Source organism: Natator depressus, chromosome 1 (genome assembly GCF_965152275.1).
Source record: "Natator depressus isolate rNatDep1 chromosome 1, rNatDep2.hap1, whole genome shotgun sequence".
Classification (NCBI taxonomy): Eukaryota; Metazoa; Chordata; order Testudines; family Cheloniidae; genus Natator; species Natator depressus.
Genome location: NC_134234.1, coordinates 130443809 through 130468517, shown reverse-complemented (window position 1 = coordinate 130468517; position 24709 = coordinate 130443809). Strand labels below are relative to the sequence as shown.

The 24709-nt window shown below is 40.6% G+C and overlaps 1 protein-coding gene across 3 annotated transcripts in view; it reads right to left on the bottom strand.

Annotated features, from left to right (window-relative positions):
* TBL1X (transducin beta like 1 X-linked) overlaps window positions 1-24709 on the bottom strand; it is a 250456-nt gene that overhangs the window by 12880 nt on the left and 212867 nt on the right. For all 3 annotated transcript variants that reach the window (XM_074966443.1, XM_074966450.1, XM_074966459.1), the window contains 7 exons: window positions 23063-23208; window positions 18168-18432; window positions 14518-14650; window positions 6624-6765; window positions 4881-4944; window positions 4674-4771; window positions 3081-3141 (listed from right to left, as the gene is read on the bottom strand). In XM_074966443.1, the coding sequence (XP_074822544.1) occupies window positions 3081-3141; window positions 4674-4771; window positions 4881-4944; window positions 6624-6765; window positions 14518-14650; window positions 18168-18432; window positions 23063-23208 (909 nt within the window). The remainder of the gene's footprint in view (window positions 1-3080; window positions 3142-4673; window positions 4772-4880; window positions 4945-6623; window positions 6766-14517; window positions 14651-18167; window positions 18433-23062; window positions 23209-24709) is intronic.

The window sequence follows — 24709 nt, the reverse complement described above, 5'->3', positions numbered from 1 at the left end:
TCATATTCACTGGTGGGGTTTATTTTATTTAATCATATGTTTACTCAGAATATAAGTAAATAAAATGTACTGGAAATAACAGCCATCTATGCTGTATGAAAATGAGTAACCTGACTATCAAAACAGATGTCTGTAATAACCACAGTGATTATTAGCCAACTGCTTAAAACAAAAGGTTACAACAGCATTTAATAAAAGCAACAACTACACATTTCAAGAATTGCAGTTAGAAAGCAACAACTTCCTCATAGTTCAAGGCATTTGGCTTCTGCCCTCACGCCTCATTGCACATTTAAGCCATATGGGTATTCAGAATAAACACACACCTTGCTATGCATTACTATTTACACAATGCTATCAAGGCATTTGGGGGTTTCTGCATGGCACTGAAAATGACAAGACCAAAGCTTTTCCTTGTACTCCTAGCTATGTGTTTAATACTGCGATTTATATGTTGTGTTAGGAATGATCTTTCTTAAATATGGGGCAGGCATTCACTGAAATTTTTCCATAAATGAGCACCCAAAACAAAAGTATATTTGCTATTATAAGGCTACCCGTGATATACTGTAAAAATCAATTAGCTAAACTCTTCTCATTAGTGACCCAGTACCAATTTATGCTTGGGTGGTGCTTAGTATGTGCGTCCAAACAGCGATCCCTCTGAAAACAGGATTCTCTCACTGAATGTTAATGAAATGAACATTGGGACTGGGTTCGAGTTGAAGTCTGCTCTGGTGGCTGGGAAGAATCGTAGTAAATCTTTATAAAAGGGCTAATCAAATCCTGGATGCATACAAGATACCTACGAGCCCATTGTGAAAGTTATGGGAGTTTTAGGTTTGGACCTATAAAACTTCACCAATCTGTCAGGGAACTTCAGGGCATGGAGGCCTCCAGGCCCAGGTAGAATAGGATTCTGACTCATCTAGATTAGGATAAAAATGTTGCTAGGGTGTGCTGGCTAACATGCTCTCGCACATCTTCTAAAAGCCTAGTGTAGACAAGGCAGTACAGATTTTAACACATGCTACGCAGGTCAAGTTAAAATCTCGGCTCCCCGCAAGGTGTTAAATGGCCCTGATTAGCATATGTAAAAGGCAGTGTGCCTTGTCCACACTAGTCTTGTAAAATGTGTGTATTAGTAACATCACACCTTGAAATCCTAGTCTGCACAAGACCTGAGGTGATATATGACCTTCCCTAGACAGGGCACAAGTTCCTGCGATTGTACAGTTTGCTCTGGGGAAGGTGGGCTGCAAGGCCAGACCTAGGCCTCTCACAAGGATCTGATCCAAAGCCCACGGATGTCACTGGAAATACCCCCAGTGACTAAAATGGGCCTTGGATTAGACCTATAGGTTATTGGTCAGGCAATAGTGGAGATCCCAGCAACGTCCAGTATTCATAATTGTTCTATTCCATTTTGAAAATTAACATAATCAATCTGAAATGAACAATAATATTAGCGTCCACACAACCATAATTCATTCACACCTCATGAGCCCAATGAAAAGCAAAGCACAGATGGTGGAAGATATGTCCTGAACTCTTTCTAATGCAGCTAGAGATTATTACATTATGTTGGAAGACCTAATCAAGTTACCAATTAGTATAAAAGGAAACCACAAGGTGTCTGTATGATGCACATCATTCCTGAAGGATGACTTTGTTTCAAATGTACTCCTATCCAGTAAGAACACTATTCTAGAGAGCTAAGAGGGTATAGGTTTTTCATCAGTACATCGCTTTACAGTGCAGAGGGTGATTCTACAGAATATTCCTAACAAAAAATAAAATTCCACAATAAATATCATGAGTTCATTTGCAAACAGAGACTGCTTTTTCCATGCAGGCAGCATAGTGCACAGTTTTATAAGATGAGTGGCAAAAAGCAGTGAAAATCTGATCGGAACACAGACTATCAGAATACTTTGTATTTTCTGAAGAATAATAATTTTTACCTGCACCGGAGGCCAGTAATGTTTATCTGTTTGTCCACAATGGGAAAATGAGTGATGTTTTAAATATGTTAGCAAACTAAATGTTAGCTATTTAGCAAACTAAACATGCTAAATAACATGTGTTTAAACATCAACTTAGCACCTAGTTTAGATGAAGACAGTGATGTTTAAAAATGCATTAGCTAGTTGTGGTTAAACCCAAGGGGAACTATAACACTTCTAGAGCCAGAATTTGGATTTTGTTACTAAATATAATGCCAGGTTGATGATAAGATATATCACTATATGACTATGCCTAATAAAATATTTAATTTTAAACATTTTTCCAGTGTTAGGTTTTGAACTCAACTATATCACCCTGTAGAGCTGGTCACATGGGGATCCAAGATTAGGTCATAGCTTGCTTGTTGCCCAAGACTGCTTGGTAGCATGCTCAATTGCTGTGGAAGAGGGAGCACCTCTTGCCACTGTCTAGTAGAGACAGGGCCAAAACCCCAGACCTGAACACCATCACACTGTTTGTGGTGGCAGATTTCAGAATCTGGATTTAGCAACTGACCTCTAAAAATGGGCCAAACCAAAATCCCAGATCAAACTTCAGAGTGATCAAATTCCTCCCCTGGATCTGAGTTTTGTAGTTTAAGAAACCCCTTTGGCCAGTGCTTGGAAACTCTGGAGAGATCTATATCTAGTGCTTTGCAGCATGGGACTTTAGAAGCAGGAGGAGAAGAAATGCTAGAGGTCTCCACAAAAACAAAAAAAATGAACAAATGACAATTCATAAAAGGCAGGGTCCCCATGTTAACCCTAATCCAGCTCAAGCATGTAGAAGCTAGATGAATAATTCCCATTAGGTAGCTATGGATGGCAAATAATCCTCTACTAGAATTTCAGTAAGGCAAATTCACTCTAGCCTACAGGATTGGTTCTCACAGAACCCCTTCTTCTCCTGATCAGAGGACAAGACCAGGGCATTGAAGATCATGAAAAGTAAGGCACGAAGTGTGGGTTAGAATTTGTTTGACTTTGACGCATATCTTGTTGCACTGGGGATATTTTCAGATTGCCAAAATTAAGGAAAAAAATATTTTGAAACAAAATGTAAATGGTAATTACCTGAGTGGAAAGGAAACTGCTGCTTAGCTTCCCCTGTGTGAGCATCCCAAATTATTGTTGTCTGTGTCCAGAGGAAGAAATAAAGATTAGTTACCATTCCTCTTGGAAAGTAACAGGAAAAAAAGAAAGCTCACCACAGAGCAATTCTAGAAGACACCCTGATAACATTATTGACTGTTGAGAGCCTTAGCTATTGCAAAGATGTATACATATATATCTGTTCCAATACACCTGTTATGAGAAAATAATACAACTGTAGATATTGAACTGTCACTACTACAGAGGCAGCAAAGAACCCAATGAGCGTGGGTTCCCTCTTAAACGTATTAGCCAGAAGATAGCTCTGAGCAACTTTATGAGGCTGATCTTTCTGAGCGTTTTGCTACAGTTATTTCAATTAGCATCTCTTTTAGATGAGACTTCCCCCCCTTTTACATGATGCAAACTGAGTTGTATTATGAAAACCCAACAGATACTGTACATATCATTACTAAGTCACCATGTGAGAAATTCATTTAACAGAAAAATATAAATGGTATACTGCGGAGGAGGGATAGCTCAGTGGTTTGAGCATTAGCCTGCTAAACCCAGGGTTGTGAGTTCAATCCTTGAGGGGGCCATTTGGGATCTGGGGCAAAAATTGGGGATTGGTCCTGCTTTGAACAGGGGGTTGGACTAGATGATCTCCTGAGGTCCCTTCCAACCCTGATAGTCTATGATTCTACTGTCATCATGGTGGGCCAGATGAATGTAGAACTTGCTTCGTATGGATCCACAGCAGAGCAAATTTAAGCAAAATCCCTAAAGAACTAAGCACAATCTTTTGAGTAAATTGTAAATGTATTAGAAAAATATACTTCCAGAACATAAACATGGGATGCCTGATTTCACTCATAATGGAACCATCTAAAGGACTATTGGTGTCACAGAGAAAGTATGTCCACTGGAATAATAGTACTGCTGTTGGGAGATAAAAGTTACTCTAGCAATAGGAGTAAAACTCTAAGTTTCCGTTTACAGGGATTTATGGGAGGTTAATTCCCAGTTACAGTTCAAATGGGTTTGTGCTCCCCCTTCAGTAGTAATCTGAGTTTTCAATTTCTAACTCAAACAGGACACTCAGCTGAAGTTGTCACATTGTGCCTGATTTTGCGATAACATCACCAGATTTTGCTTGATTTGCAAACATAAATTCTTCACTCAGATTTGTCTGATTGTTGAAATGAACTAGCGGGCACAAGAGAACTTAAAACAGATTCCCTCTCCTGAGGTATTTATAAGTGCTAGACTAAATGTATATACATAAATTGGGGGATGAGATTTTCACTTCCTTTGTCTGAGCAATGCTTGGGATTCAATGCAACAGACAGCAAAGTGAGGATTTGTTAAAAACATATGTCATATGGTACAAATTTATCCAGCCACAGGAGAGTAGTTAGTCACTTACTCTGATGAAATCAAGACCCAACAAAACAAATTAGGCAAACTTTGCTGAATTCCCAAAGCAGGAGAAGGAGATGTTGAAATTCAAACAATATAAGCTCACATTAGCTGCACGTTCACACATTAAAGTTACATATTTTTAATACTAACTTTATCAACGCCAGCACTTAAAATGTAATTCCCCTTTTTGTTCCATTTCAGAGCAAATATGGGACCTTTGTGTTGACCTAAGGTGCTCGCAAGGTTACCTGAAATGTAAAAACAAAAAATGTTAATGTTATGATTTGTCTGGGAGATGGAATACAGTACTATTAATAATTTGTAATCACTGAAAACAATAACTGTTAAATGGCTCACCATCTTCTGTCCATATTCTTGCAAAACCATCATATGATCCTGTAGCCAATAGCGTGCCATCACTCTGTTGGATGTGGAAAAGCCAATATAAATGAAAGGTTACTACAGATTATACTGAATCACCCCTGATTCAGTCATCTATTCCTCAAGTCAGTGTTTTCTGAAGTAAGGGAAATCTGACAACCCACAAAGAGAGAAAGCAAGTATGATTACTCAGTTACATCCTAAATTAGAGGTTAGTACTGCTGGCAACAACGAGAGAATAAAAACTGCAAATGAACCATTAAATATTGAGTTGCTCCATCAGATAGAATAACTTAGCCAAAACGACTGAGACAAAACTGAGATATAATGATTTTTATGGGAATCTTTTAGTTGAGAAACAGGGATTTTAGGCATTCAGCAAATAATTTCTAATTTGCATGTTTCTTTATAATGTTTCTAACCCAATTCATATGAAAACAGAATGCAATAACTACTGGCTTTTAGACATTAATCAGTGTGAAAGTTTCTGGACACTGGACGATGATGAATATTGTGGATTTAATTAAATAATGATGGCAGATGGTTTTATTAGCATCCAGAATAAAAAGTTGTTAAGAGCATAAAATAATCATCAACAGATGTATCCATTCCTATTCTCCAAAAAAGAGTGAGACAGAATAGTTTTGCACTTAAATACAGAAAGATGTAGAAAAAAAATCAAAACCTAGGTTAGGTTTATTAGGACATACATTCAAGTTGCACGCTAGCTAATGCATAAGTGGCAATTACAAAAGAGAATATGAGTGAGGGGAAAGAAAGGTCAGGTGGAAGATGCACAAATACTGTCAAATTTGCATCTCATAGGATATCAGTTTCCTGTGTTTTCACTTGCCTTGGAAAACTCTATAACAATTAGGGATCACATTGAGTGTTTCATTAGAAAGACTTGCTTACATAAGTACCAGAATAAACTTCAGGATAAATATTGGCATCACAATAGGTCTGGAAATTAAATAAGATGATTGCCCATTGAAGGAGGCCCCTTCCTATTCATTTCTCCTACTTCTCTCATAATTGTCTCTGAGCCTGTTTTCATGCTTCCCCCATGCACTGAATTCTCTATTTCCTTATACTGGTATATCAGGTCACCACCATCTCTTTATTTAAATCCTTCCTGAAAATTCCCCTTCGCCACAGAGCCCACAGCAAAGGAATCAAGAACACTCACTATCTTTCATCTTTGTCTTCTTTCTTAACCATGTTGTACTCCCTGACCTTCCTCTACTATGCATCACCTTCATTCATTATGTCAAGTCTCCAATTTAGATGGCAAGCTGTTTGGGCAAGGGCCTTACCCTTTCCTTCTGCAGCATGCCTAGCTCACACTGGGGCACAATAATAATAGTCATGATTAACCAACAGATCAAGCTGGGATCTTGTGCTGATATGGAGTCCCACTGACATTTCCCTTTTTATTCCCTCATCCTTAAAAACAGTTGCGCCATTTTTACTCACAATCCCCAAAATAAATATATAGACACTCTAATTATTAAGCCTAAGGAAAATCAACAGCCTTAGAAAATTTCAGCCCGACAGATGAAAGTTTAGTCTATTACGAGTTTCTGAAAACAAGAAGGACGTTACTAGGGTAGGGAAGAAGTTCTGACCACCTTAACTATAAAGGCATAGTAACTATGATTGCATCTGAATTAAGTTTATTCAGTTAAAAACTGCGAATGGCCCAAGAAGTTAACTCACATTCCAGTCCAATGAAGTCACATCCTTATTGCTGGGCACATCATGTCCTCCTTCTCTTATACAGTGCCTCAAAACTAGCTGAGTGGAACCACCGTTGCTATTTTCATTGAGATTCCATATTCTGGCAGTTGAGTCTCCAGATCTACAAAAACAAACACACTGAGATGAACACTTTGTAATGAGATGATCTTACATAGCAGGTAGAAATCTCTGGTTACACTGAGAGAACACTATAGGCTTAAAAAAAAAAAAAAAAAAAGAGCCACAAGTGTTGAGTTCCTCTGCTCTTCAACTCCTGCACCCTGATTCATTTATTTGTGATCTTTTATGTTTTTAATGAGAATAATCCTCATTCAAGTTCTTAAACTAAAACTAAAGAAAGCTTTTTTTGAGTCAGCTTCTCATTTCACCAATGTTTTTTCCAAAGCATTTTGCAAGCAAGACACTCTCTTGCCCTCAGTATTTTGCAGTCCACAGGCAGCTCACCTTATATCACACACAATCTTGAAAAAGTTATATAACAAACAAGTAACAGTTTGTGAAAACCTGACTAAAAAGCCAATGCATACAGGCGGTCAGCTCCTCAGTCCAGGCTAAGTTCCCTTTACGGGCCACTCCAGTGGCAGAAAGGGGACTTAAAGCAGCATCTGGAAATTCCCTTGTCATACCGGGGAAATTTGGTGATATTAGAACCCCAGCACAGCTGACTCTATGCCACTCATTCCTCCCCCCTCTATAAGGGCATTCCAAGGTATAGATTGGGGCAGGAGCATGCTGTGTTCCAGTGATGCCTGGCTGGCAGAATGGTCCATTTGCTCTAATGGGATTCAATGCAAGCAAGCCCCAAATCAGTCCCAGAATTAGGGGAGCAAAGAGGTGGTTTAGCTCCACTTTTCTCTCTCTGCTGCCTGCAAGGTGCTGTGCTGAGTGCAACTTGGACAGACCTGGTGATCTGTTCCATAAATTGCAGCAGTAAAACAGCTATTGACACAATAACGTATTGTTCCTTGGTGCGGGATGGACAGCAAGCTAGGGACACTCATATTAGTATTTGCTAGAGACCAAAGTAAGGTGTAAAAGATCCATTGGATGGATTGAGTCTTATCTAATTTGGTCATTTTCCTGAAGTTTGAAGTCTTGACCCTCTATCTTGAGAAAAGCATGGAGAGGAAGTCATACTCTATACTAATCCTCATATTTGCATTGGATTTACATGAGACTATATTCCAGTGGGAGAAAGTCTCTGAGGTTGGAAATCAATTTACAAGAAGATAGTAGAGATACCTCTTTCAGTTTATTGGGACTTGTCCTTTTTGCAATCAGTTTGCACAAAGAATTGCTCGTATTTATCCACTGGGTTACTTGCATTTATATGCAGAAAGTAGAATTTGATACAGAATTAGAAGATTTCTTATACTTTCAGGAATTCAGACATGTAAAGTAATTTTTATTGCATATATCTCCAGTCTGTACCTCATGTTTTAGGGCATCTTTTTAATCTTGAAGTTTAGGAGATATATTGCTACAGGGGAAAAAAAAGTACGTCTCTTTCATGACCGAATTCTTGAGATAAAATTCTTCTCTCCAAAACCCATGCTTTTAAGTACCTTGAAAAGAAAATCCCACCCAACTGAACTGAATGCTTTCTTGGAGTTGATAACTAAAATGTTTTCAACATTTTTTTTTAAAAAAAGGATAAAGTACCAAATTAAGTCCAAAAAACGTCCCAAGTGACCAGTGTTGATCTAGCTAGTTTGAAATCTGAATGATGAAGGTCAACTGCTATATTAATCATTTTTTTTTCATTATTCTTTGGCCCTGATTTCTAGATCAGTGTTTACAAATGCAATTAGTCTATAGATTCACATTTTGTTTAAAATTTGATTTACATAGAAGGGCTATCTGTGTTTCACTCCTAATTCATCACATGGCCATGTTAGGGCCAGTTTAGGGCCAACTACCATCGGGCCCTATCAGACTGGACCACTGACAGACAGAACAGAACATTTCCAGCTGTCGCTCCTGCATTTTTTGTTTCTATTAATGACTAGTAAAATTTTTGGGTCAGGAGTTTTGCCCCCAGGAAGAACTGAGATTGCTGTGGCAAGAACTTCTAATGTAACTTCTCATGTCTACAGAGACACTGAAAATAGAGAATCAAGTTTAGGAAGATTGGCTAGATTACTTAATGAAGTTTAAAAGTGAAGAATCATTTTTAGTTCTGGTGCTTTATAATTGTTTATAGGATATAAATCTTTTATTAATAAGAACTGGATAATGGCTTAACATGCAAACTAATTGGGAAATTGCCTCAATGCTCCTGTTGACTTCTCCATTATGTAAGATTCAGAGCTAACATTGTCCTAATTATAATAACCCAGTTTGTTTGAAATCAATTTTTTAGCAATATTGCTATCAAACTCAGTTTCCTATTTGCTAATTCTAGAAGAGCTGTACTTTCACTTTCAATGGTTTTATTTATTCAGTATTCAGGTTCTGCTTGGACAATTATATTTTCCAGTATTTTAATTTTGTTTTTCTATTCTGTTCCCCCACTATATAAGCTATTATGTGTCCCTGCAGAGTAGCTCCATAGGCCTATCAATGTGTGGCAGGGGTATTTGTGTGTCTTCCCTTTTGTTGTTGGGAAAACAGGAAAAGTATCACTATTTCTGCTGAATGATTCAGTGAACCCTGCATTATTAGAGGACCATGGTTCAAGCACGATTTGGGAAGATATTTAATCTCCTTAACTCTCGAGAAGTTGATTCCAGCATGCAAGTCCTGAACACTTGAGTAATAGGAGTACTGTACTGTTTTTCTCTTGGGTGGAGTATTGCCAGACTTTAGGGAAGCTTAGTTCTGAAAGACTGTCTTTTCTTTTTCTTTTCTTTTTTTAAAATTGCATGTTTAATTCCAGTCCCCGTTATAAATCAGGGAAGAGGATCTCTCCAGAATTTTACTTACAGGGCAAATAAAATCCTCATTCCACGGCTGTCAGGATTGTATTAAAATAGCTCTAGATGTATGAAGAAATTGGCTTTTTAATTGTTTTGCCCAACCCCTTCAGATTTTGTTATTGCTCATCTTCAGATGCAAGTTTTGGGATAATTTTTGTTGTATTGTAGCTGACTTATCTGATTTAATTTGACTTGTGGTAATTGACAGGTTAGATTCCTTATTCGTTTATTTTTAACATATTGTCCAGGGCCCCCCGATCATTGGATGGACGCTCCCTTACTGCTGTTTAGTAAAAATGTGAATAAATAAAGACAGAAAAAAATAAATAAATAACCAGATACAACTTTTTTTGTAAAAGTGAAAATCAAGTGTGAAAATGAATTGGTAACTCACAAACAATGAAAAAATGTCCTGAATCATACTTAGGAATAACTAATAATCACAGTTACATTGTCCGATAGCTAGTATGTAACCACATGTGCCTCTCCCTATTTTCCTTGTCCCCACTCTCAGCTGCCTGTTATAAACTTTGTTGTAGCTGGTCCTAATGTCCTGATCATGCAATTATCTGTCCTTGGGAAGACTTTTGTAGCCGTCACTGCAAGGTATTTATGTGCCAGATATGCTAAACATTTGTATGTCCCTTTGTGCTTCGGCCATCATTCCAGAGGACATGCATCCATGCTGATGACAGGTTCTGCTCGATAACAATCCAAAGAAAGTGCAGACTGACACATGTTCATTTTCATTATCTGAGTCAGATGCCACCAGCAGAAGGTTGGTTTTCTTTTTTGGTGGTTCGGGTTCTGTCGGTTCTGCATCGGACTGTTGCTCTTTTAAGACTCCTGAAAGCATGCTCCATACCTAGTCTCTCTCAGATTTTGGAAGGCACTTCAGATTCTTAAATTTTGGGTCGAGTGCTGTATATATCCTTAGAAATCTCACATTGGTACCTTCTTTGCATTTTGTGAAATCTGCTATGAAAGTGTTCTTAAAACGAACAACATGTGCTCTGTCATCATCTGAGACTGATATAATATGAAATACATGACAGAATGTGGGTAAAATAGAGCAGGAGATATACTATTCTCCCCCAAACTGTCAGTCAATATTTAATTAATGCATTATTTTTTTAACGAGTGTCACCAGGATAGAAGCATGTCCTCTGGAATGGTGGCCGAAGCACAAATGTTTAGCATATCTGGCACATAAATACCTTGCAGTGACGGCTACAAAAGTGCCATGAGAACGCCTGTTCTCACTTTCAGGTGACACTGTAAACAAGAAGCAGGAAGCATTTATCTCCTGCAAATGTAAACAAATGAGTTTGTCTGAGCGATTGGCTGAACAAGAAGTAGGACTGAGTGAATTTGCAGGCTCTAAACTTTTACATTGTTTTGAATGCAGGTTTTTTTGTACATAATTCTACATTTGTAAGTTCAACTTTCATGATAAAGAGATTGCACTACAGTACTTGTATTAGGTGAATTGAAAAATACTATTTATTTTGTTTTTTTACAGTGCAAATACTTGTAATCAAAAATAAATATAAAAATGTTTTTTTTAATCATGCGATTAATTTTTTTAATCGCTTGACAGCCCTCGTTATTTTTAAAATACTGTCTTCTGCAAAATGCCCCCACCTTCTGTAAAAAGTTTAGTAGTAGTAATATTGCTATAGTGTTTAGGAGCCCCAGTCATGGCCCAGGAGATGCTGTACAACACAGAACAAGAGACTGTCCCTGTCCCAAATCTAAATATGGCCAAGTCTATCTTTGGAGTGCTTTACAGTATAGGACTACTCATATACTATGCTGGCAAAGGGCTCCTAGTGTGGATGCAGCTATGCTGGCAAAGTTCTGCTCCATACTGATAGTAAAATCACCCCTCGTGAACAAAACAAGCTATACCAGAAAAAAATGAGTTATTTTAGACCCCAACAGTTCTGTACTGGCACGTTGAATTACCTGAATGATCTTCTTTAGAAAGATGAAATTGTGAAAGAGAAAGTGCACTACTATTGTACAGTAGTCTGGGGAAATGTCTTGCCTCATATTTAATAGTACCCTATAGCATAGCTCTTACCCATTCATGACAAATTGCATCATTGTGCTGAAGACAGTGTATCCTAATTGCTGAGCCATACTTTTTGTGCAATGGCACATTGTCAGACTCAAACCATCGGATACATAGTTTTACAGCCTGGTATTATTATTTCCATGTGTTATATACCAGTTATCTCACCTAAATTTTTAATACTGCACTCATCACTATAGTACCTGAATGCTTGCTGAACGGAGATGTACTATTTCTTGTGTGTAGGCTAAAATTGCATTTTTAAATTATAAATCTAAATTACTTATATACCCTATATTATTGCTATTAGTAAGCATGTCTCAGTATTATTTGATCGTATTTGCAAGTTATCCATGTATATGATTATGTGCTTCAAAAATCAGTGACAAAATTTATTTAAAAAAGGAATTGGTTTTACTAGCCTGTGGAGCACAGATTGAGTAAAACACTATTTTTTCACTTCATCCCAATTGTATTACTAGCATGTATCTTCCAACTGAATTCCTTGTGATTTCAAATAGATGAAATGGGAATCTTTTATTTAAAAGGATGTCAGCGCCTTCTGAGTTTAAGCCTCAAACAACTGTCCATACACATTTTCCTTAATTTGCAAGCCCTGGAACTCAAGAGATGCTTTTCCTGTAGTAAGCAACATTCTATATTATTTCAAAACTAGAAGTTTAGGAATGTTTAGATCTTTTTATTGGGTGTCTAAGATCCTGACTATACCAAATTATATATTTAAAGCAGCCAGCCCCAGTTTTGTATGAAGACTTTTAACTTTGAAATCTTAAGCCCAGGAAACTATGCATTTAAAATTCTCATCTGTTTCCCCATTTGAAAATACTTAATACCAACTGTGTACAATTGTAGGTTTCTATGTTACAACAGTACTTAACACATATAGAACATCTATACTTGGAATTAATCTATACTATCCTTACCCTGGACTGATTTCCCTAAATGAATCAGTACAACTCCATTAACATCCAAAGATTGCCACAGAAATCAAATAGATGCCACTCTGGGTAAATTTACCAGTAAGAGAGCATTTATGTTTGGTAGATAGCCATCTACCAAAACAAAAATTTTCTAAGGTTAATTTAAATTCTAATAGTTGCACCTTTATCCTAGGTTTTTCCTCTCTTCAAACATGCACTGTTAGATCATGGTTTAACTTAATGTTACTCATGGTTACCCACACCATTTAGGTAAATATTGAGGTACTATCGCAATATTTCTGAAGAATTTTAATTCAGGTTCATTTAATGTTGTGAGGTTGATAGCTTTAGGTAAGTAACATTCTATGTACTTCACTGCTTCACTGGCCTCACTAAAACCAAACCAAACCAAAAAAAGAACTCTTGTTTCTTGAAAATATCCATTCCGTTTTGTCTGGGAATACTCTGGTTCCTCAATACCAATCAAATATTTTGGACATTGAGCAAGTCTCCTTTTCTGCACCTCTAAACTATACACTGGGGGGGTGTACTGAGTGGAATAATAACACAGGTCTGGGTTGGTCCTTGCTAGACCTGAGATCTTATCCCTACGTTGATAACTGAAGTTTTGAAAGGTGAGCATGCGGAGGAGGCAGACTAGGGAGAGTGCTGAGAACACTTTATATGGGCACCCTCCTTAATTGTTATTACTATAGCGTATTATTTGTATTGTTGTAGTGTCTGTTATAAGTGCTGTACAAAAACATAACAAAAAGACAACCTCCACCCCAAGGAGTTTACAATCTAAGTACCAAGAACTTGGTAGAATCTAAATATGAGGGGCTGGTCTACACACAGTGCTTGTACTTCTATAACTGTATCAGTTTAGAAACCAACATAGTTAAATCAGTAAAACCGTATAGCATGGACACAGCTATACCCAGTGCTTATAGCAGTATAGCTTACTCCTATAATCTGTAAGTAGATAAGCTGTCAAGTATTGTTAAGGCTGAGATCTTGAATTCTTTAGGAAAGAAGGATTTTCTGTGGATTCCTCAAACTTCATACCTTCTGAACTGACTGGTTTCTATCTGCACTGCCATATATATATATTTTGTTCAGTTTCTCCCAGCCTCATATTTAGTTTTCTGAAATCAAGTTAATACATGTATTTTTTTTTTTCCCTTCTAGTCCCTTGTCCTCATGTTTTATGATTGCAAGGACTCAAAAGAGGAAAGCTCTGATCCTCCTGAAATTCTGCTTCCTGCAGATTACAGATTTCCTCTGTCTTTGAGTGCAGAGGGGAAGAAGGTGTCAATTCTGTTTTCTAATATTCTGGGATAGGAATCTTTCATGCAGATTTGCCTCCAACGTCTTCTCTATGCCAATTTTCCAAAAGTGCCCAAGTTTCTTCAGTTTGGCATACATTATGGAGTACTGAGTGTGGATAAATAAGGATTTTGGCAACAGCTGCCAGGGTCTTGTCAGCATGTGGATCTTACACAGAGTCTTACTTCAAAGGGTCTTGGTTCTTTCCCCCCCCACTTAAAGCCTGGATGAACAAAGAGCTTTTCTGAGTAGTGAGAGTGCTCATGCTTGTGTAATAAAAGTGAATATGAGCCCAGTGAGAATTTTCCAAAGACATCTTTAAAATGTACTACAATAAAGTAAGCCACATGGTATGCACAAATGTAGAGTGGCCTCAAACCCAGTACATATTAACTCTGCAAATGTTTGAAGTGCTGGATCACCTCCCAACTCTTTCAAACAATGTATTGATACCGTTCTAGCGTGAGAAACTGTAGAAGTGGTCCATCAGACTCTAGTGGTCTCATGTTTTTGCATCTCTAAATAAATCTTAATTGTAACAGATGGTATTTTATACATCTGGAAAGTGGTTTCAGTCATTGTCTTACCCAGACGCTAGTAGGTCACTGACAGGGTTCCAGGCACAGATGAACACCTCTGATTCATGGCCCCGAAGGACTGTTGCTTTGTTAGGAGGTATTTCAACATCCCCGTCAATTTCCATTGGCTTTGAATGATTATCTGTAGAAAAAAGAAATATCAGATCATAAGTGCTCTGTGAGTTTTTGTTACAGACCATTCTCTGAGCACTGTCCATGCTTTACACTGAGGCAAGGGTCCAGGGACAAAACAGTTTCAGATCATATAATTGAAGGGTGTATCATAATGCACATGGGTGCTGAATTAAGGTTGGATGGGTGACGATAAATCTGGCTTTCTAACTTTTGAGTGCTTGGCTTTGCAATTGAAAGACCTTTCTTTTGTTTTTGTTTATTAAAGAAAAACAAGCCACCCCCAAAACCCAAATTATATTATGTGTAACTGTAACAGCCATCACGTGTCATCAGCAGGATTTTAACCCCAAATATTCAACATTGCAGCACAACCTTTGCTGTACACCAGCCACTAACACTGAAATAGTTGGTTAAAGTAGGTTAAAGATGTTGCATATGGAGGAGTAGCCCCTTTTTATAGAAAACAGAGCCAAGAGCAAATATTTGTCAGACTCTCTCTGAGAGACAGCATGGCTAAGTGGCTGAGATTTGGTCTGTCATATAGATCTGTGTTCTCTACGCTGTGTGTGGAACCCATAAGGCTCACTAACTACTAAGGTTTGTGAAAGGCAAAGCACTACTAAAATCAATTAGGAGAAGAAATTAGCCTAGAACCCATTTTCTCCTGGTTGCCAGTACAGCACATATTCATCTAGGCCAGGGGTGGGCAAACTTTTTGGTCTGAGGGCTACATCAGGGTATGGAAATTGTATTGCGGGCCATGAATGCTCATGAAATTGGAGGTTGGGGTGTGGGAAGGGGTGAGGGCTCCGGCTAGAGGTGCGGGCTCTGGGATGGGGCTGGGGATGAGGGGCTGGGAGTGCAGGAGGGTGCTCCAGGTTGGGACTGATGGGTTCGGAGTATGGGAGGGGAATCAGGGCTGGGGAAGGGGGTTGGGGTGTGGGGCTCAGGGGTGCAGGCTCTGGGCAGTGCTTACCTCAAGCAGCTCCCAGAAGCAGCAGCATATCCCCCCTCCGGTTCCTACACGGAGGTGCAGCCAGGTGGCTCTGCATGCTGCCCTGTCCGCAGGCGCCGCCCTGCCGCTCCAATTGGTCACAATTCCTGGCCAATGGGAGCTGCGGGGCACCACTTGGGGCAGGGCCAGTGTGTGGAATCCCCTGGCTACCCCTATGCATCGGAGCCGGAGCGGGAACATGCCGCTGCTTCCGGAAGCCGCGCGGAGCAGGGCAAGCCTCTGACCCCACTCCTCTGGCTGGAGCGCCAGAGCAGGGCAAGCCCCAGACCCTGCTCCCCAGTGGGAGTTTGAGGGCCGGATTAAAACGTCTGGGGGCTGGATGCAGCCCCCGGGCCATAGTTTGCCCACCCCTGGTCTAAGCCAACGGGTATTTTGTTGGTGGAAAGCAGCGGCGGTATGATGATGGTTCATTTTGTCTGTGTCCCATTCAGGGTTCAAATTGGGGTAAAAATAAGCAAAAAGCAGTGCTATTTTCCTGAACTCCTGAACTCCACTTGGGAGGATAAAATGGGATGCCACTCTTAGGAACCTGTGCAGCTGTTCAAAGTATGAACGTATTCCACCCTGCTGGGCTCCTCAGGCTTGCCTGCTTTTCAGTGTGGTTCAGGTACACCCATGAACAGGATGACATTAAGGCATAAACACAACAAGTATGTGCTTAGGGCCCTAGGTTTGAGAGTCATGTGCTAACATCAAAATCCCAGTTTTCATTTAAAAATATGATGTTTCTAATGCTCACGGTTGTGAAGAAAATCTTGAAAAAACTCTTGAAGTATTATTAGTGAAGCAGTGTCTGCCTCAGTCTAAACATAGACTGCAGCAGAGTTAGGAGCAGCAACCACGGGGGAGGAAGGCAAGTGGCCTCGCATTCACTGCCAAAGCAGAACATAGTCCCCCACCCGCCTTATATCCTGAGTGTCCAAATGGGATGAGGGGTGAGGAGCCTGGCTGGGTGTACAGCTTGGCCTATATAAGCAACAAAGATTGTGACCCTCTCATTATTTCACTTGAAGAATTTGGTTTTTTGGTTACCATTATCGCTACAGAGACAAATACAATGGTAGGAGAACTATTTAGCCTCTAATACAAAATTGCCAGCTAGAATCTCATTATAAAATCTTTATTTCTAGTGGTGGCCTGTAATTACAGTAACTTGGATGCAGGAGTCCTGAGTTTTATCTCTCAGTGTTTGTTGTTTGAACAGGTCATGAATGGCTGACAGGGCCAGATCAACTAAACAGGGATCCTAAAGTTTTGTGTGCCTCTCCCCCATGTATTCTTACACCTTCAGTTCTGAAGATGGCATATTGTGAATGGCTTGGAGAGAGCAAGTTTCAGCATCCCAAGGTGGTGCAAGCACTTGTTTCACAGAGCCAGCTGTCCCCAGGTTGCTCTGCAGGGTCTCCCCATAGCCTACGTCTTCTTAACTTTCAGGCCTCAGCTCTTCTCTCAGAATGAGCAGCTGGCACAGCAGCAGTTGCTAAACACATGCCATCTGGCCAGCTGCTCCTCAGGGACCTTCTCCCCTCCCAAACTGTTGCTGTTCTTTTTACTGTCTGTCTGGCCAGCTGCTTATCCAAAACTAACCCCCAAATTTGCTGCATGCTAACTCATGCCCTGTTGGTTGATACAGCCCTAACTTGGCCTCCTCACTCCCTTTGTGAAATTTTATTGGAGAGCACAGTACCAGGTATTACCACTCCCCAACACAGAGAAAGCCAGAACGGCCACCTGACGTGCTGTATGACTGCTTCCTGGATGCCCCAAGAAAAGGCTACAATAGTTAGTGAAACTCCCTCAGTTTAAAATCACGGCAATAGTTATGCAGCTAGAAAGCCGGGAATGGACAAACCGTGGCTCAGAGACCAAACGCAGACTGCAGAGATATATGATGTGACTTTTGTGACTTGCCTCATTTCAAATACAATAATGTGCTCTCTTCTCAGACCAAGAGGGAGGTGGCATGAGAAGATACGTAGCCTCTTCAGGCCATACCTCCATACTAAAATTGGGGCTTGAGAGACTTACACTCGACTAAGGGATTTAGCCACACAATTTCAATGGGAGCTGCAAAATCCCCTATATGGCTTTGAAAATCTAAAGCAGGGAAGCCGCATTCTGTTTCATTGATCTTAACTGGGTGCATCCTTGAGGCACCTGGCTCGCTGGTAATGTGGGCAAAGCTTTGGCACCCTGCTCAAAGCAGAAGGCGCACACTGCTTCATTTTACGATGTCTCGCTGAGCTTGCAGTTTGGTAAAGCTTGTTTAGTCTTGTACCGGGAGACGACAAAACACTGACTATGCCAGCACTGTAGCATGCACCGCCGATATGTAAGGTTTATATAGGAACCGTTCTGACTATGCCCATGCTTTAATAGCTTCCTGGAATGACGCCATCACAGTTCTGTCCTATTACAAGTGTTGGGTGAACATCATGCTGCTGCAAGAGCATTATTCAAACCAAAGTCCACCTGAACACCGGACAACGGGCGCCGTGCTTTTGCTTACTTATTGCATGTGCCCCATTCTCCTCTCCATTCACAGTGGCTTCTCCGTTCTTTGGTGTGTTGTGCTGGGAAACAACTGTTGTGGTTGCTGCCGTTGTCGCCGTCACGGCTGCTGCTGCTGCTGCCGTCGCTGCCGCTGCCGCACTGGCTTGTTGCTGAGCTAGTTTCTCTCTGAACGCCTGTTGCCTGGTCTGTACCACGTCAGGCATCACAGCGTCGATCAGAGACAGTGACTCTATGGGCCTGCCGTCAAACACTGTACCATCCTGGGGAACAAAATAAACAGGGGGGGAAATTGCAGGCTTAGAATCTCCCCAGTGCAGAAAGGTCTGTAGAGAGGGGAACATCAAAGAGAAACCAAACGTATGGGTAGCGTGAGGTTACAGGACTTGGATATGACCAAAAAGTCAGAACACTAGAGCTCTCTCTCTTATGTAGAAATACCGTGGATGTGGATGGATAATTGGTTGAGAGGGTATGTAAATTCAGGCACATAAGCATTTGAATTTATAAAAGAAAACAGAGTTATGCAAAGCTTAATTATCTAAATCTTGCTAGAAAAGTTTCCCTTGATTTTATATTCCAAAATAAAAGGGTCAAGGGGTATGTGGAGACACAGACAGGGGTCCAATTGAGAGGGTATGTAAATTCGGTGTGCACTTTGATAAATAGTTAATGTTGGCAATTATATTTCCATAATTAGACTTCAGGGATACTGCACCATTGAGATTAATGGAAAAGTTCACACTTCTCTGAGCTATTGTTTCAGGCACCCTGCAGACTCAGAGAAAAACATAATTACATTAGTTAACATTCGGTTCCCATTTTGAAGGTCATCTTCATAACCACAAGTGGGAGAGATTTAATTTTTTTAAATACGAAAGCAAGGTTGCAAGCCATCCCAGTCTGACTCTTGGAAATAGATGTGACTCATCAGCAGAAGGTTTCTAAAATGGCACTACACAGTGGTGAGAGATTGGGTAGGGGAGGTGGTAAAATGAAGTAGCTGGGAAACAATTCTCACTTTATAACACCCGTCCACTACCTCAACAAATTAAAAACTGAAATCTAAAGATAATAATTTGGCTGGCTAGTATGGACTTGTTGGAACTATCATTTGCAGCCGACGTCATCCCCTTCTCCCCGCAAGATACGCGCACTAGTTCAAACCAGATTTTCCAGAGACCAACAGAAAAAGAAAAGATTTTTGGATAAATAACCTGAGTTTAAACGGACCCAGGGCCTATTTTCTGATCCAGCAAAAGAACAAGATTTCTGGTCCACTGAAGGTCCCAATCCTTAGGGAAAATTGGAAAGACTTGGCCTACTGAGGCCCAATAAGACAGGGTGCTTTTTCTGAGCTGAAGCTGTTATGAATTTGTAACCCCAAGGTAATGCCTAAGGTGGGAGGGCTGAAGGACTTATCCTGCCAGAATCCTATCCAGAAGGCAGACGTTCCTGGTAAACTCATTAGCATGCATGCAGGTTCTTTTACTGTTTTTAAAGTGTTTTTTCTGAAGTGCTTTTTACCTTAAGAATAAAATGGGCTTGCTTAGCTATATCTTTGCAGTACATATATCTGCTCACAATCACTATCAGTCTCTGAAGAGAAACGGGCGGGTGTCCTTGGGCAACCTGTCCATGCTGGGACAGTGAAGGCAGGGAACTGTGCAGCCTGGAAATAGCTCAGTCAGAAGGGAGCGAGATTTGGGTCTCCAGGGCAAGAGAAGGAATAGCTGGGGAGCTAGAAGCCTGAGAATGGGTGCCCTTGCTGGACCACAGAGGGGAAATACAGGTGCAGCTTCCTTAACTGTGACACACGGCATATGAAACTTTTAACTAAAGGCACATAGGGTTTGATTCTGTATTTATTGAAGGCAATGGCAAAGCTCCTATTGACGTTCATTGTGGAGGATCGGTGCTAAGTAGCATTGCCAACTTTGTAGTCGCACAAAACCGAATACTCTAGCCCCACTCCTTCCCTGAGCCTCGGCCCCCCCACCCGCCGCTCACTACCTTCCCCCTCCCTCAGTGGCTCACTCCCCTCCCACCCTCACTCACGTTCACTGGGCTGGGGCAGGGGGTTGGGGCATGGGCTTACCTCGGGCGGCTCCCGGTCAGCAGTGTAGCAGGGCGCTAAGGCAGGCTACCTGCCTGTCCTGGCACCGTGCTGCACATGCCCTGGAAGCAGCCAGTAGGTCCGGGTCCTAGGCGAGGACCTCCATGCACTGCTCTCGGCCGCAGGCACCACCCACCCCAGCTCCCGTTGGCCAGGAACTGGCGAATGGGAGTGTGGAGCCAGTGCTCAGGGCGGGGGCAGCACATGGAGCTCCTTGGCCCCCTTGCCTAGGAGCCAGACCTGCTGGCCGCTTCCAGGGCACAGCGTGGTGCCAGCCAGGACAGGTAGGAACTAGCCTGCCTTAGCGCCGCAGCACCGCTGACTGGACTTTTAATGGCCTGGTCAGCGGTGCTGACCAGAGCCGCCAGGGCCCCTTTCCGACGGGGTGTTCCGGTTGAAAACTGGACCCCTAGTCACCCTAGTGCTAAGAGCACCACAGTCTTAACTAGGCCTCTGTTTCTGCACGCAGAATATTGTGGGCACAATAATGGTCAGTACTGTAGATGTCTAAGAACTTACTAAATACTTGCTGATGCAGTTGGACACTTAGACATATATGTCTAGCATAATTGCAGGCATAAAAAATAAAGTTGGAATATAAAACTCAGTCCCATTACTGTACACAGAATTTTAGAATCAGATCGCTGTCCCTAATTTTGTGCCAGAATGGAGACAAGGGACTTACAAGCTGTAACAGGCAAAAAGCTGAGGGTTCCCCACAGTGCAGGGGTGTCCTTGGCAGGAACAAAACAGTAGAGGAGGCATGCTGGCTTGGGTAGGAGACATTTCTTCCCACCACACATTAGAGAAGGTGCATATTGGTTGCTTTCTTATTACTTTTTGCTTGTGTTGCCTTTTTAGATTGTAAGCTCCCACTCTTTAAAACAACCACCAGCAAAAATAGGTGATCATTGCTGGCATGAAAGAAAATGCTGAGGCATTTTAGGTCCTGCTCTAACCTTCTTTGAATGGCATAATTGGCAAGGAAATGCTTCCAATTCCCTCTAAGTTTTGTCTTCTATTGATCATTTCAGAACTCAGTGTCTTTGTGTGAGCATTTAAGTATGAAGTGCAAAACCAATTCATTAAAATAAAGGTGGAAAAATTATATTTGCAATTATAAAGCATAATTATATTAAGGGACATGAAATTGGAGATAAACTTATTAAATAAATTAAATAGCACAATTGGACAAGAGAATTCATAATTAGTGTTTTCAGTTTGAATAAGTTAAAACACAGTGAAGCATACAAAAATGTGATTATTGAAATGTGAAAATGTTTTAAAAAAAGTATAAAAGCACCATAAATCTTGCGACAGTGAACATATTTTTAGGGCATTTTCCCAATTTGGGCTGCGATCCGGAATAAGATCCACTTGGAATGACTCTCGCATCAGCACAGAGGCCAAACTGTCAATGGTGATGTCCATAGGTGCAAGAGTCCACCCACCTGGATCCAATTGCAACATGTTTTGCAACATCTAATTGCAAAATGTTAAGTGGCAGAAAATCAGAACAAATCCCTATGGGTGTTTTATTATTACAAATACATCAATGAGTAATCTGGCATTAATCTCAAATGCCATTGCTTTTATATTAAAAAAAAATATATATATAACTGCTAAATATTGCTGGTTCTATTGAGAGAGTAAAATAAACATAACACTTTACCTCAAAAAATGAGTGATATACAACCATGCCCTATCTTACAGAATACAAGCTCTTCCTCACCCTCTTTCCCCCGTCCTTTTGTTCTCACCTTGCGGCTCAGGCACAAATATTTTACAGTCAAAACAGAGGATAGCTTTCATATGAATTAATATATATTAAAGATTCCCACCACCCACGTAGTACCTGATAGAGGTAAAAATGTTCCCCTCCCTGTTTTAAAAAAAATATTTATTAGCTTGGGTATTATAATGGATTTTTCCATGCCTGCTCAAAGTGCATGGGGTGGGAGAGTGGATGTGCACACGGGAAATTATTATTTATCTAGAATCAAGATCTTACTTAATTAAAAGTATACATGGTGAGTATTGTGTAATATAGTAAGACCTGGCTTGTCTCATTTCCTTTTGCTGTGGCACCGTGTTTTTAAGTTAGGCAGGGCAGAACTACTGGACTTTCCTGTCTAGTCCCTTTGTTTTACTGAACAGTCCACCTTGTTGGGAGCTTGCAGCTTGATGGATTCAACAGTAGAGTCAGTATTAGAACTCAGGAATGCCTTGATTTTTGTGCCTTGCTCAGTCACACCATTTGGCCACCATTGGCCATTTGTGTCTTTCTAGGGCTTGATCCAAAAGCCCACTGAAATCAATGGGAATCTTTCCATTGACTTCCATGAGTTTGGGATCAGGCCCCTAGCACTTGCTGGTAGTCCTCTCTGCTAACAGAGTATACAATCAAAGTTTTAAGATACAATGCAGACTTTCCCCATTGAATGCTTATGGTTTAGAAAACAGAAATACTTTTTTTTTTGTAAAGGACATAAAAGGCTCCCTTGTGTATTTAACTTCTTTACTTAGGCACCAGTAACATCAAAAAAATCCATCCTCCAAGATATAATTGCAAATGGAAAGTATCTTAGAGCTTTTTCAGGTGCTTCTGTGGGGGGAAATGTATTAAAATGAAATTATCTCCAGACACCTCAGAAGCTGTCTCATGTTCATCTGATCTGTTGAGTTCAACCGAAAATGTGTGATTTCATATGCCAACTTCCAGCACGTTTGTAAATTGCAAAAGTGCACTTCCCGCTTGTGGCAATGAGTGTACTTACTTCATTGATGCTGATCTCAGCCTCCACATACTGCAGGCCTTTCTGAAGAATAGAGATGAGGGCAGCAGGGGGCACTAGTGTTCCATTGATGTTAGACTGACTAATGTGGCTTTCGATACCAAATGTAAAGGCCGAATGGGAGAAACCTGAAAGCAGGAAAGGAAGCCATGATATGAAATCTGAACTCATCAACATGATAGGCACCCTTTTCAATCTAAAAATATACTGTTTAAAACTGTGAAAGGCACTGACACAAACGGAAAAATACAGTTTGATTGCATTGGGTCAGTTAGGTTAACAGAGCCATCTTACTGTTTCTTCTTCCCCTCCTCTCCAACCACATTTAATTTGAAAACAAAATTTATACAGAAATGAAAAGCCTACATGATCAGTGTTCAAGCAAAAAATATACCATTTACAACAACTCATGCTGGTGGCAAGCGCAGCTATTAAAAACTTGACTCAAATCTTCTGTTTCCTCTCTAATTTAGTATCAAACCTTTCAGAAGCCAAATACTTAAATCTTTATCAATGCACAGGTTGCATTTGGCCAAGGCATACTTGCAGCTCACACAGGGGAGCCATTCTCTTACAGAAGATAAGAAATACTCAATTCTCTGCCCACAGCTCTGATTACCGGCTATAATCTGACATGCAGAGCTTAGTCATTATAATATGAAACAACAACAAAAAGACGGAGGCCACTCTCATGGATCTATTTTCTGAAAGTGAACAGTAATAGCAAAAATAATGAATTGGAATGTATCACATCACAGATGACAAGCACGTTCACTGGCACCACTCCTCTGTTAACTATAAGCCTTTCTCGTCCCCATTTAATTTTTGTCGTCTTCCTAGGAAACAGCTGATAATTAAGCACTCTGCATCTCAAATTAAAGTATTTATTGGATAAACGTTGAAAGAAGGAGCTGCAGTTTAATCACAAGGGGAAACTAGTCAGAAGCGTTGCTTTGTGCAAGAACAAGCATTACAACCTGGAAAAGTACCTGGACTGTGCATGTGAGTGGACGTGCTGGAGGGGGAAGGGAGAACAGGATGTAGATATAACTGTAGGAACCCATTTATCACTGCATTGTCTCCAGAGCATTAATCTCACATTAAAAGCCTTGAGGAAACCACCATTGCCATGTCTCAAACAGGAAAACCCTCATACTCTCCGTCGACTAGACGAGTGGGAGAAGAGAACAGCAACTCTCAAATGAAAATACTTCCGTTATATATATCTACACCTCTTCCCCCTGTCAACAGCGGTTTAATTTACAGTTTTGTCCGTTGAGGGATTTCCCCCCATACCAATGCTCTGTCCAACTATGTGTGGGGAGTGGGAGGGGACTATGGAGTTATTCCAGAATTTCAGGAGGGTTGAGCGCTCTCTCTCTCTCTCGTTGAAAGATTATTTTGGCAACCAATCCAACCAACTATGATCCCAGTTAGTTGGATCAGTAGCAAAAAGAAACTCAGAAGTACAATCTCCTCAGCCCCCTCACACACCCACCCATGAAATTGAAATATTTGCTTTTTAAAGTTCCTTGTCTTTCCCCTCCACCCCCATTCTGTTATTTGTCTTTCCTTCCCCCACATCTTGACTTCTGCCATTGTCTCCACATGTTGCTCCATGTTCCCTGT